This window comes from Poecilia mexicana, unplaced genomic scaffold, assembly GCF_051168715.1.
Source record: "Poecilia mexicana isolate PSO_F unplaced genomic scaffold, ASM5116871v1 scaffold_11, whole genome shotgun sequence".
NCBI lineage: Eukaryota > Metazoa > Chordata > Actinopteri > Cyprinodontiformes > Poeciliidae > Poecilia > Poecilia mexicana.
This window is the reverse complement of record NW_028263380.1, coordinates 12,156,375-12,170,083: the sequence shown is the minus strand read 5'-3', so window position 1 is coordinate 12,170,083 and position 13,709 is coordinate 12,156,375. Positions and strand designations below refer to the sequence as shown.

Genomic DNA, 13,709 nt, shown 5'->3' with positions numbered 1-13,709 from the left:
TTGACCCTTCTTTTATTTGATCACCTGCATTTAACTATATGACATAATTGTTTTTGATGCCCAAAAAGGAAGCAAAAAAGATACAAAGATCAGTGCTCAACCACACTCAGTTGGGTTCAGAGACAAAATACAAGAATGCTCTAAATGTTATCACATAAATTCTGTTGGTAAATAATTTTTACTATCAACCTAAAAACCCTTTTACCAGAATAAAGAGTTATTTACCTTGGGTACAGTACTATCTGCTTTTAACATATTCACAGAGCTTTAGTCCAAAAGTCTTGAAATATCCTTTTAATCCTGCATGGTCACAGGTGGAGCGGTGCTTATCTGCAAGAGGCGGGACACCGTGGACAAGCCACTCTCCATCCCAGGAAAACTCAAAACCTGCCATTACAAACAAGCATACAGATAATGCAAATTAACAAAAAAAAAAAGTCTATCCAAGGAAATAAGGAGATCACCTTCAATCTTCTAGTAAAATCCAAACAAACAGGCGCAAGGCAATAGTGGGAAGGAACAACTTCCCTTTATCAATAAGAAAGTCCAGCAGGCGTTGGCTCGGTTGGTAGAGCACCACACCTTGTGCAGATGCAGTAGTTCTTGACACGTTTGTCCTGGATTCAATTTCCAGTCTCTTTCCTTCCTATTTCCTGCACATTCTGTACATGAGAGGCTGTGAGGACAACAAGGTCCACAGACGAGCAACGATGCTATCAGCAAAGACTAGCCCTGCCATAAAAAAACTAGAAGATAACAGACTTATGAACAGTTTCTATGAGCCTTTATCAATGCTTCCTTACACGTTCGATAACATTAAACCAAAAATGATTGATAAATGTAACTAATTCCAAGCTACTTTTCACTAAATCGAAAGTTCCGGTAGCATGGATTAACATGTACACCGTCCTGCCCGCAACAAATGCTTCGGACCGCATGAGGGGACATAGGTCAACACGTTATGGGTGGCACCTGGGTTTATTTTTCATTTTGATGGATCAAACAGAAGGCATAACTACGTCCACTCCTGCAGGCGAGGAAAAGTAAATGGGGACAACGGCTTCAATAATTCACGATTATTGAGCGCTCTCTGGCCTGCCGTTCGGAGGGTGAGATTATGACCTTCTAATGTTACATTATGTTGGGAGCAATCCTGGTACAGCTCACTGAGGGACATGCGCCTCTTCATTTCGCAGTTTCATCAGAGGACAAACCCGAGGGCCTCTGTGTATCACAGGCAACAACACCGCAGGGTCAGATGGGGCCACTTGCCCTTAATTTTATTTTATTTTTTTGGTAATTACCTGCTGTTTGCTATATTGAACCCTTGGTCTGTGTGTGTTTGTGTGCGTGTGCGTGTGTGTGTGTATGCGTGGTGGGGGATAAAGAAGTGGTGTCTCGCGGTAGACAGTAGTGGTGCTTATCACACAGCAGGAGCAGCAGGAGGGGGATTATACAGGAGCCCTGTTCCTCCTGCTAAATAATCTGAAGCGACACACCCAGCAGAGAGCTCCCAGTCCCCTCTCTTGCTGTCTGGGCTCCGCTTTCTGAAAAGCACAGGATGCAAAAAGCTCAGCTTATTTTAATGACAGCCTGTGTCCTCAGCTAAGCTGTTCGTTTGGCCCGAGCACACCGGGCGTCCAAAGAAGGAACGATCCAAAGATAAAGGTGGGGATGCACATCCTGTATTGTTGAATTGTTTATGGTCAGGTATAAACACTTCAAAGAGGAGAATTAATTGCCTTATAAAGGAAAGCCATTTCTATACTTAAGTGAGGCACTGCGACATTTTCTTTTTGCGACAGTTTAAGAAACTAAATCTATGGTCTGACAAAGTTGTCCTTTCATCTGCGATTTTAAAGAAGCAGATGAGTAGTTTTTAAGATGCGTAAAGTTTGAAAGAGCCGGCTAATGTATTTGGCAAAGCGAAGACAAAGCAGCAAGAGTCACTATTGTTACCCACTTTAGATCTTTTATGCCCCCCCCCCCACCGCCGCCCGAAAACAGTTCTTCACAAAAGTTATAACTTCCCTTTGAACATTTTTGTCATGTAACCACAAAGCTCAATATATTTTATCGGTAGACGACCACAGTGTGGCCTATGATTGTGCAGTTGAAAGAAAATAATAAATATCATTCAAAAACTGAAAAAAACCCCAACAAAAAACAAACCTATTGTTCTGAGTCAATAGAAACACATTTTGCTGCAGTTACTTCTATCTGTGAGTCTTTTCTGTGTCTAGAGGCTGACATCTGTGCCCGCTCTTCTGTGTAAAACAGCTCCAATAAAGTCAGATGGGACTGAGAGAGTGTCTGTGAAAATTCATGTTCGGGTCTTCCTATGGATTCTTTATTAGATTCAGATCTGGACTTTGATTAGGGCATTTATGTGCTACTATGCCTTGATCTCCCAGATGAAACCCCAAATCAAATTACACTGAATTTTGTGGTTCTATTGTAACAAAATACAAAAAAAAAAAATAGTAGCAAAGTATATTATTATTGCACATTTAGTTGAACTAGTTAACTTTCTGCAACAAATGTTTGGTAGTTTGGGGGTTGCTATTTGCCCACCATAACATTCCCCTTTTCGCCCTGCAAATTTCCTCAGTCGCTTCAGCGTTTTGATGCTTTTCTTCTAAGACTGGAGAGTTGTGTGATGCACTTGGCTGAGGCTGAGCAGGCAGAAGGCTCTTCTATACCATCCTGCTAGCATTCTATTTGGAGCGAGACAATAAACCCCACAGTGCCAGCTCTATTATCGGAAAGACTCGCTCAAGCCACGACAGAGGCACCGCCAGGTTTAACAGATGAAGCCGGAGCTTTGGGGAGTGAGTTGTTCTTCTCCCCGTCGTTTGTCTTATGAGTTCACATGAGGCTGTTGGAGAAGTCTTCCCGTTTCTTTTTGAACTTTCCCCCACCCCCCTAATTTTGAGACTTATTTTGGATTAATCTCATATGAGGATTCCTGGGATGTTCAGGTTACGTCATCTGTTCATTTTTGACTGGCATTACTGAAATGTTTTATTTTTTTTTTTTTTAGTTATGTAAAATCCCTTTTTTCCCCCTGGTTTTATCCTCGGCAACCTTAAAAAAAGGTGATTTGTAGGACGAGTTTGTAATCATAAACAAATCTATGCTCAAAAGCAGCGTGCAGAGGCCAAACTTAAGTGTGTGCTGTGCGTTTTAGCTCAGACATAAGCAGGACATTGAGCCTGACCTTGCCTCTTGTCCAAAATGACAAACTGCTTTAATAAAACGATTCCACTGACCAAAGGCTCTGCATGTGGTGACACCTCCCTGATCTCATCTGAGAGATTCATCGTCCTAAACTTGACCGTTTCACCGAAGTGGATTTATCTCAGCATTTCAATGAAAGCACGAGAATGAAAAAAAATAAAATAAAAAGAAATAAAACAAGAAACAGAGCAGCTGCCATAGAAGGTGCACGAGCAAAGAGGGGAGTGAGATGAAAGGATAAATGAAAACTACATGTTGCTCAGAATCGGCAGCGAAAATGGCTCTCCTGACCATATGATCTGTCACGCTTTGATGCAATTTCTCGCAGAAACACGCATATTTTCCCGACAGCCGTTGGAACGGCTTACGAGGCTCCAGACTCGAATCTAAATGGAAATCTGGTTTGGCTGGTCCCTGTTGGTCTGCTGTAATTGTCTCTCTATCAGGGCCATTAGGAAGAGGGAATGTTTCCAGTTTATTTCCACAGGGACACATGTTGGTGGGGAAGGAAAGTATCCGACTTCCTCAAATTTTCCTAAATACCCAAGTTTGTTGGTTTTAATACAGATAGGGCTTTAGACTTTTTTTTTTTTTTGCGTTTTGTCATGTTTCAACCACAAACCTTAACACTATTTGACCAACATAAAGTATAATTCTGAGGTGGAAGGAACATTTGTACAAGTAACACTCTAAAAAGTGTAGCATTAGTCTTAAACCCCCTCTAAATAAAAACCAACTGTGATTTGAAAGTCGTTCTGCAAAGACCTCGGATATTTGAGAACATTAATGAACAAACGGCATCATAAAAGACCAAAGAATGCACCAGCTAGATCAGGGACAAAGTTGTGAAGACGGTTAAATCAGGTGTTCGTTTATGATACACTTCACACATGGCTGTTTTTTTTTCCTTTTCAAGAACAAGTTTTCTATTGCTTTTGCACATGTGCTGTCAATGGGTAGTTGGAGCCCCCATGTGTTGAGAAGACCTCCCTTTCTTACTGCTGAGAATGGAGAGAAATGCTTTATGCAGGACTGCGCCCACGGCAACATTCATACAAGAACTGTCACTGCGTAACCTCTGCTTTAAACATGTCACAGAGAACTGCTCGACGTGCATCCCTAAAAAGTGATGGTACGTCGACAACCCTGCTAAGGCATGAATGGAAGAGAGGCCACAGGAAAGTTGACGATCGCACAAAGCCAAAGCTGTCCTGTTTCAATCTTGGCACACGAAGGGAAACGCTACAAGCATGTGGAGGACGGTGTTCTACTCAAATAAGGTCCAACATTTTAGAACCAGAAAATACAGCAAGGAAATGGCTTAAATCAAAACATATCCACAAGTAATAATGGTCCAGCCAAAGTCCAAACCTGCAGCCAAGAGAATCTGTGGCAAGGGTTAAAAATTACTCTGCACTTACTCTCTCTAGACTAAATTTGTAAGCTATATAAACACACTATTAAAACATATTCATTTTTCTTTGAAATGTGTTTTTTTTTTTGCCCTAGACAAAATACAGTTTCTGGCAATAGCAGTACAAATTTAAAAAGCGGAGTACATACTCTTGGTGAGTTTTTTGACAAAATGCAACAAATTCTCAATCGTGGGCTACTTACTCCATGTTGGGATCGCGGAGTAAAAAAAGAGCATTTAAGAAACACTGGAGTATTCAGTAAACCAGAGATGTTCAGAGGAAAAATGTTGTGGCTCTTGCAGAAAGGTCAGCCCGGTTCTCTCTTAATGGTCTGAGCTCCACACAGCTTCTCAACACTATGTTCAAAATATCAAACCCCTACAAAAAAAAGTCAAGCACATTAAATCAAGGCTACAAAGAATAAAATAAAAGAGACTTCTTTATCCTCTGGACACAGACAATTTATTCACATACAATCTTTTCTCATTTCTGTGGTCTTTTTTTTTTTATAGAGCAAATAAGCATATTCCAACCTCAAGTCATTCCAAACATTTCTGGGCCTTTACAAGCATTCAAACATTCTGGCTGCAGTGGAAAACATGAACCAACTGCTGCTTTTTATTAGGAGTTTTTCCACCTCTCTGAATTCAACACGTTTACAATCACTATTGGATGAAATGAACAGCTTAACATAAAAGAAGTAAAAGTACAATCATAAATAATGCTTTTTTTTTTTAATGTCTTCATGTCATCATGCAGATCTGGCCAAGTCATGACGGAGAGGGGAACCAAACAGCTGAGAGAAGTCATGCATAGTGGATTTACAGCTTTACAGTGTGAATCCTCTGAGAAAGGCTTAAATGAGCCTCCCCAGAGCACTCTGCAGGACAAACTGGATTTTACATCCAAGTTCCACATTTTGCCCTTCCTACATTAGCTTCAGTCTGAATCGGAGTTGTCGGTTTTGGACGATTTGTGCTTTCGCTTCCTTTTCTTCTTTTTCTTCTCCTTCTTCTTCTTGTCCTTCCTTTTTTTCCTCTTCTTGCGATGATGGTCCGAAGACGACGACGACGACGAGGAAGAGCTGTCTGAGTCTGAGGAGGAAGAGGTGGTGTCCTGGAGCAGCTGCTGCAGTTGCTGAATCCTGTAAAGAAGAGAGGATAAAAGGAGGGGTCAGCAGCATGTGTAGCTGCATCCTTCTTTCTCCCAAAGAGCCATTCTTTCAGGCCTTTGCTCGACAATGGCTTCCTTAGTGTAACTTGTCTTTTAAGGTCAGATTTGTGGAGTGAACGGTTAATAGGAAATACTGCCAAAACATTCGGCCCCACAGCATGATGCTGCCCCTACGCAGTACCCCATACCTAAAACAGAGCAATACGTTTGTTGTAAATGTTGCAGCCAACCAAAAATTACAAAGAGATACTGCCAGCTTTAGGTCTTGCAGACCAAACAAACATCCCCGCCCACTTCTATCTTATAAAAAGATGGATGACGTACTACAATGAAATAATCCGTCAGAAATTAGGTAGAGACAGACTCGAGCGGCTCACACAATATCAAGAGATCCTGCAAGAAAAACTTGACAAGGTACCAACAAGTGATCCTACGGGAAGCCGTAAAGCATTGAAGAAAAGAACGCTTGAAATGTTACAGCGAAGCGTTATAAATGTCCTTGCAATGAAGACCACGAAAACAACACAATGGCCTAGACCTGAACCTTTAAATATTTTAAACTTAAAAAAAAAAAAACTGCCATGCTTACTGTAAACAGCAAATTCCCACAAGAAAATCATGTAATAAATTTTTAAAAAGAGGAGGAGGTACACGGTGAGACAGACAATTGACTAAGAAAGGAGAAATAAAGCTGAAGCTACATTGAGATGATTTTCTTCAAACGTCAGAGGTGATCAATAATCATTTATTTGTCCACACTTACATAATAATCTTTAAATATGATTTGGGTTTCTTTTTTTTCTTTTTTTTTTATGTGTTTCTGCACAGAATGAATCGAGTGCTTTCATTTCCTCTGGGAAATTTCCTTTATATTTTCTTTGGGGGAAAGCTATTGAATAATTTTAATAATGGGATTTGTTTATATATATAAACATAAAAGCTACAAAAGTCAGAACCCTCGCCGACCTTCTAGTCAGCAGGTACCACTCCTTGGTTGCTTGTTAAGAGGACTGTTCGAAGGGAAATAAAAATGAAACAGTTTATATTACCATTAGAGAGCGCACAAGAAAACTTTTTCTTTTAATAAAATATGAAAATTGCGCTTTACATTTGAACAGATCATCTTTGTCAGACAATCAGAATCATTTAAGCTACAAATCTTCAGCTAAGTTTACGTCTTATTCTTTTAATGCGAGTAGCTTAATTGCATCTGCTGCCTTATAGTTCGGACAAAGTTTAAGATGTTTATTACACTTCAGTTTATTAGCAATTTTACCTTAAGATTTATTTTTTATTCATGCCAGTCTTAAATTTAAATCCTAAAAGTCATAAATTTAACTTAAGGAAACAAAAGAAACTGATGGAATTTATGTACTAAAACAATGAAATTAAAGTTTTTAATAATGGACTGGATGGAAAATTAAAATTGGGGAAATATAATTAAGGCTTTTGCTAACGTTCTCTCATCCCTCCGAACCCAGACGAATAAAAAGGGACAGTGAAGACTAAACTTAAGCATGACAACAACAAAAAATCAAGGACAGAGATTAGGAAAAACAAGTGTCAACAGAAACAATGTAACGGCCTCGGAGAAGCACAAATCGTTATCTTAGCTCTGAACAAGTTATTTGAATGACCAAATACAACGCCGCTCATGCAAGTACAAGACACACCAGCTCAGGTTCTCACCTTCACTTCAAAGAAAAGGCCAACATGAATGTGGCAGGGAGCTGCGTAGCTTAAACTTTAAAATGCTTCTGGCCTTTAAATAACCTTTTTTGTAATGCAGGCTGAGACACACACACACACACACACACACACACACACACACACACACACACACACACGCACACACACACACACACGCACTTGTGAGTGTGCTGCTGTGCTCTGCATGCACTCAGGCACCCCCACAGCGTGTTTTCATGGTGAACTAACCTCACTTTCAAACATCCTGGTGTCAAACCCTATTTGTTAGCAGAGGGCACAGAGAACCAGCCGCTGTGACATTATTTCCAGGTCATCTGAAATTGACCAAAACCTGCTCAAGGAGCAACAAACATAAATGGCAGTGTCTTAACTGTACAGGGGTCTTGGCTACCTGAGGGTGGCTGAGAAAAGGCTTTCTTCCTGTTTAAAATGCCTACCTGTATGAATCATGCTCATGTTAAAAAATAAAAATAAAAAAAAAACATGCTTACCTGGTTTCTTTTTCATTTCTTTTGTTTTCTCGGATTAAGTCATACATGGGATCTTCATGAGCCTACAAATTAAAAATGTATGATTAAAAGGAAGAAAAAGAGATTAGTTGCTACCATTCCTATAAAAGAAAAGTGCTGCCCCTGCAAATTCCAAGCAATGTTTTGTAAGCACTTTTAGAAAGACTAAGACAATAAAAGAGATTAAAAAAAAAGACAAAACTGCACTTATGGTAATCATTGCAGAGGGTGAGTTTTTCTACAAAGAGTTCTCTTCTGTTTCAGGCAATAGGCAGCCAAGTTGCATTACAGTCTGCTGCAATCATTAGTGAATTTGTTTTACATCAATAGGAGTTAAACTCACAACTCTGAACTGCTCCAGTTTCTGGTTGCCTTTGATGAAGAAAGGACACTCCTTGTCTCCTGTCCTGTGACCATAGCGCTTGCACCTCCAACCTGCAGAAAGACGAGTAGCAATATTAATTTAAAACTACAACATTTCTGAAGGGGCGTGCCAAAGCGTGCCTGTCAGTTGGAACCCAGCATTCTGGTGCTAAAAATTAGCATCAATGCTAAAGTAAGCTACAATGTACTCAATAGCAAGTGGAGAGTCACAAGCATGTTGAGCAACATGGACTTACTCCATTCAGTATGTTAAAACTAGTGTATAAACTAAAATTAGCCAAAATGTTAATGTTAGCCTAAATGCTGCCATTCAACATTCAGCACAAAAAATTCTGTTTTATACTTTGTGGCAATTCGATACTAGAAAAAAAAACAAACACTCATCTCTTAACACCAATATAACCATGTTATATATATATATATATATATATATATATATATATATTATAAAACTAATTTCCTGTAGTAAGTATTCCACCAAGGTGGCGTCTCTGGAGCTCTAACTAGAAGCTCTGCCCTCCTCTGTAGGAACTGAGTGTTCCGCCATCTCTGTAGTTCTCTACATCTCTGCTCTGTTGCTATGGTAATTAATCATCTCTGAAAACTGTCATGTGTGAGTGAGACAAAATTCTATCTGTTTTGAACCTAACTGACAAAAACAGTGCAAGTTAGAATTTAGCTCATTTTTTTGGTGCTAATTACGTCGCCATGGTTACTCAAAATGCCAATAGAAGTAATAGCCCGCATGACGAGATCCAGTCGCATGTTTTGGTGTGTGTGTGTGTGTGTGTGTGTGTATATATATATATATATATATATATATATATATATATATATATATATATATATATATATATAGTGGGGGTGCACACAGTGGTATGAGCTGCTGCATTAACAGTGAAAGGAAACGGCAGTTATTTTGAGGTGTAGAGTAATAAGTGCCTTCAGTGCATTGCATGGAGGCATTTCAATGCTCTCCTATGGTTTGCTATGGCAGGCCCCAAAAATAATAATAAAAAAAAGATCGTCTTTTGTCTTTAGACAACAGCTTGCTGCTTGCCACAGCAAGTGTAAGATTAAATCGTTCAGCTTCTTGAGAGCCAAACCAGAGGTGCACCAATGAGACACTTAAAGGCTGATAATAATTTTAACCAGCTGATAGACATTTTTTTTTATATCTGACCGTTATTGAACTAAGAAAAAAAGTGCATAAAAACCCTATGCGTGGATAGGTTGTTTTTTTTTTTTTTTATTATCTTTTAAACTTTTAACAAGTTTATTGAATAAAACTTTTTTTTTCCTCTACCTGTTTTGAGCTGATAAAAAAAAGGAATCGGTCCAGTTCCGATCTTTAAAGAATTGAGTGTAAAGATCTCCAAATTAACTAGTAAATAATACATTTAAGTTCAAAATTAAACTTTAGAAGACAAACAGAATCTGCAGCTAAATTCTGTCCAAAAAAAGAGATTGGATCTTCCTAATAGAACCCTTAAAGTATTATTTTCATGGTTCTATTGATGATTATTCTATCATTGACTTATAAGTCTGCGACTTCAAACTATATTCAAAACTTAAGAAGGCTTTGGAATGAATAGTGGAATGTCTTCAAAGACACCAGAAGTTGAATTCCCTTCTACTTCATTACTTGTCCTAGATGACTGAGAATCTACACCAGATGATGCAGCACATGAACAATAATGTATCTTGTTTGCTTACTGGGCTAAGATAGAGAAAAATGTGTCAACATTTTGAGTAAGGATTAAAAGCGGAGAGTCACGCTCAGAGTCTTTTGAACTAATGCCAGTTTAGTTGAGAGACCTTCTGTGTGCTCTCAGAGTCCCTGACTGTTCCAGCAGCATGACAATGTGTGGGATGAAGGAATGAATGGACACAGAGTATAATAACACTATTTAATGTGTCACAACAACCGAATGTTATCTTTGCAACGTCATTACTAGGCTCTCTCTCCTGTTAGCCAGAAAAATCCATCGCAAGTGTTTATATGAGGTTTTATTATCTTCTAAGGTTTTCTGCAGGAGTCACTGGTGAGGATTTACTGTCAAGTCATGTTGATGCTTTAAAACTAAGCATGATTTACAAAAAAAGACGATAGATCTACTGTCACCTACAGCAAATGTATTTTTTACTGAATGTACTTTAATACATGTAGTAGGGCTTTTGGGAAATGATACTGCATAGTTTGATGTTTAACAATAATTTATGATTATTTTTAGTTTAAGGCTTACTCTCATTTCAACATTGGGTTTCCCACAAATGCATACAAACTATCTGCGTGACCTTTAGAGTGGAATCATGTAGTTGCACGTCTTTTACATGCTCCTCTCAAAGGCAAAACATTTTTAAAAAAAGGCTCTCACTGAACTGGACAATACATGACTTTCCTCATAAATGAAACACTGCTGGTCTCACTGAGATCTTACTGAAAAGAATTAAGACCACAGACTTAAATGTTTGGACAGAAATCCAGATTCATGATATTTATACGTTTCAAGCCTGAATATTTACAAATATGATGTACCACCAGTTCCTCAAAATGTTAATCATAATGACATAAAAAGGAATCTATCCTCAAAATGTTAGATTTTGAGGAACTGAGTGGAAAATTTGCCGATTAGTAAATGGCTCATACCAATCATTCCCTGCTGAGATTTTATGCTTTTATGAAATATATTGTAATCAATGACAAAGCCCAATAGACCAGAAAGTTTGGTTCTACAAATTTATGGTAGATTTTTCTACACTGGTGAGTCTTTAAACATTAATGAATGGAAAACAGAGGAATGGATCAATAAACAAATGGACAAATGTTTGCTCTGTAGAGAAGATGGACAGATAGATAAAATGAAAAAAAAAAAACACCCCAGAAAGAACTGGATGTACTGCAAGGTAAAGGGGTCAATAGGTAGGTTTTCAAATGGATCTATCATAATTATACATGGGTAGAAGAATACATTAATAGACTGATAAATGTACACAATTAACAGACGATATGAGACAGAAAGAAGACTGGAAATCCAAATACATTTCAATTATCTATTTTAATTTAAAGTTATCCAGATCTGAGAAAGAAAAAAGGAAATTCCATTCTGTCCCAGACTGCAGGACATTAAGTTAACTCGGATGTAGTAATATGATTGTTGAATACTGCAACAATGACTCCACCTTTCTCAATGTTTTTTTTTTCAGTCATCGTGATCCTTCCAACACTTTGTTACCTCTAGCATTATTTGGGCACCATTATCTGTGTCTTGGCGTAGGGCTTATTGTGAGACTCCATCCAACAAGCCTGATGTAGATTTTAGGGATGTACTGAGTCAATTCATGACACTTGAAATGTAAAATCCAACAAATACGGCATTTTAAACAGTGAAAACACTGTGATGACAAAGTATTTGCAACAGCACAGTCCTAGCCAGAACACACTCTATGAACACTTTTACATAAACATGTGTCGTATTGGGAGTTTAGCTAATCAGAACTGCAATATGCTTGTGAAAAATCAAGCTTAACAAATGTAGAGCACATTTTTGTTCCAATCAGAATAAATTCAGGTAGAGGGTAACTGAATGCACTCACACTGCATCACCTTCACCTCCTTCCCCAGAGGCATCCAGAGCCCCTTGGTGGGGGCGTTAGCCAGGAAGTTTCTAGCGTCTTCATTTCCAGGATCAGCAGGAATACAGTCTTCTGGTTTTTCCTCGTGCTCCTGTAAACACAAAGTGTTATGTATGAGGGAGGAAATTTAAAGGAAACCTTTCGTGAAAAGCACTTTATGTGAGTTTGTATGCAGTTCAAAACGGTACCTTAATGAACCCTGGTGGGGGTTTTTCATAACTGCACAGAAGCAAATAAAGAATTTTCTTTTAATTCAACACGTAGAAATTATCTTTTTTTTAACGTGAAGTAGTATTTAAAGTCACTTACAAAGTCTCGATGTGTTTCAGTTTTTGTACCTCCTGGTTGAGTTTCTTCGTTTGTGTCTTCAGTTTCTCCAGATCATTTTTGGATGTCTTGTGTTTCTTGTGCTCCCTTCTGTCCTCACTCTCCCTATCTCTTGTTCGTTTTCTTTCCGACATGGTTTTAACGACAACAAGCAGTTCTTCTAATTAAATGAAACTTTACTGCACTTCATGATGCATTTAAAGCATTTCGAGTTGAGAGTTTTGACGCAAACTCGTCCCTTTAGGTTGCTAACGGATGGCTAACCGCTAATTGCTAGTTTCTCTACTTCCTGTGAGGTCGGGCTGGTTAGTGAAAGTTCAGCGCCATCTGCAGGACACGGGTGGGAAAAACTCTAGACATGGTGTGATTTTTTTTTTTTCCAGCAAAACGAAAACATGTTCTACGTTTTAAGATACCCTTACCTAAAATAACATGTTTACATTCGTATAAATGTCTATACTACAAAGCCCATAACTAATTTTACACTTGTTGATATTGGATTTAACATTTTCTGTTGTAATTTCTATCCAATTTATTCTGGCTACCTGCATCACTGACATAAATCCATGTGTGATCATATTTCAATTAACAGTACCATAAAAACAATATTCATTCTCTTTGGAATAGATCACATTTCTAACCAAAAATCACAATCTATTTTATTGTAGTGTTATATTATACCCCAACACGTGCTGCAAATCACATATTTGGAAGGCGGTATGACAATAATATTGTTTATAAAAAGAAATCTGAAAGTCTAAAGCTGAAATCTAAAGCCTAAATAAATGAAAAAACAAATCACCCCAAGCTTTGAACATCTCACACAGTTCTGTTTCATCCATTATAAAAAAAAAAAAAAACTTGATTTATTAGTGGCTTTTAAGGAAGAAACCAAAGAGGAAATCAATTTATGAAAGGAAGCTGGTAAAGTTTCTGTTTGCGTGTGGTTGACTTAGCAAACGTGGGAGAAGAGGCTCTGGTCACGCAGAACCTAAAGACCCGCAGCAAAATGTGTTTCTGCAAACCATTAACGGATGGGAGGGAACATGTGACAAACTTTTCAGAAGAAGAACGGATACTTCTGCAAGCAACTAAATAATTTTAATTTGTTTTATTTACTGCACATAAAGTTGTCCGTTAGCTATTAACAGACTAATAATGATCAGGATACAAAAAACCTGATCATTATTATGCATCATTTCACTAAATGCATTAAACTTCTAGGGCATAAAATTAGTTGATTATCCTATATTATAATTCTGATCCAGACCTTCTCTTTAATCAGACATGCTAGGTGCAAGAAACATAAAGCATC

The 13,709-nt window shown here is 38.2% G+C and overlaps 1 protein-coding gene across 1 annotated transcript; it reads right to left on the bottom strand.

The window, feature by feature from the left end:
* Positions 1–5,091: 5,091 nt before the first annotated feature.
* Positions 5,092–12,681, bottom strand: rp9 (RP9 pre-mRNA splicing factor). Its single transcript, XM_015013478.2, has 6 exons — positions 12,377–12,681; positions 12,256–12,286; positions 12,029–12,158; positions 8,391–8,482; positions 8,030–8,091; positions 5,092–5,799 (listed from the first exon to the last, which is right to left on the bottom strand). The coding sequence occupies exons 1-6, from the start codon at positions 12,526–12,528 to the stop codon at positions 5,595–5,597; spliced, it is 672 nt and encodes a 223-aa protein (XP_014868964.2). The 5' UTR covers positions 12,529–12,681; the 3' UTR covers positions 5,092–5,594.
* Between the last annotated feature and the right edge of the window lie 1,028 nt (positions 12,682–13,709).

Coding starts and splice junctions, on each gene's coding strand:
- rp9 (XM_015013478.2), bottom strand. CDS start 12,528: ATGTCGGAAAGAAAACGAACAAGAGATAGGGAGAGTGAGGACAGAAGG. Junction 12,159..12,255: donor CCCCACCAGGGTTCATTAAG/GTACCGTTTTGA, acceptor TTGTGTTTACAG/GAGCACGAGGAAAAACCAGA. Junction 8,483..12,028: donor GGAGGTGAAGGTGATGCAGT/GTGAGTGCATTC, acceptor GTCTTTCTGCAG/GTTGGAGGTGCAAGCGCTAT.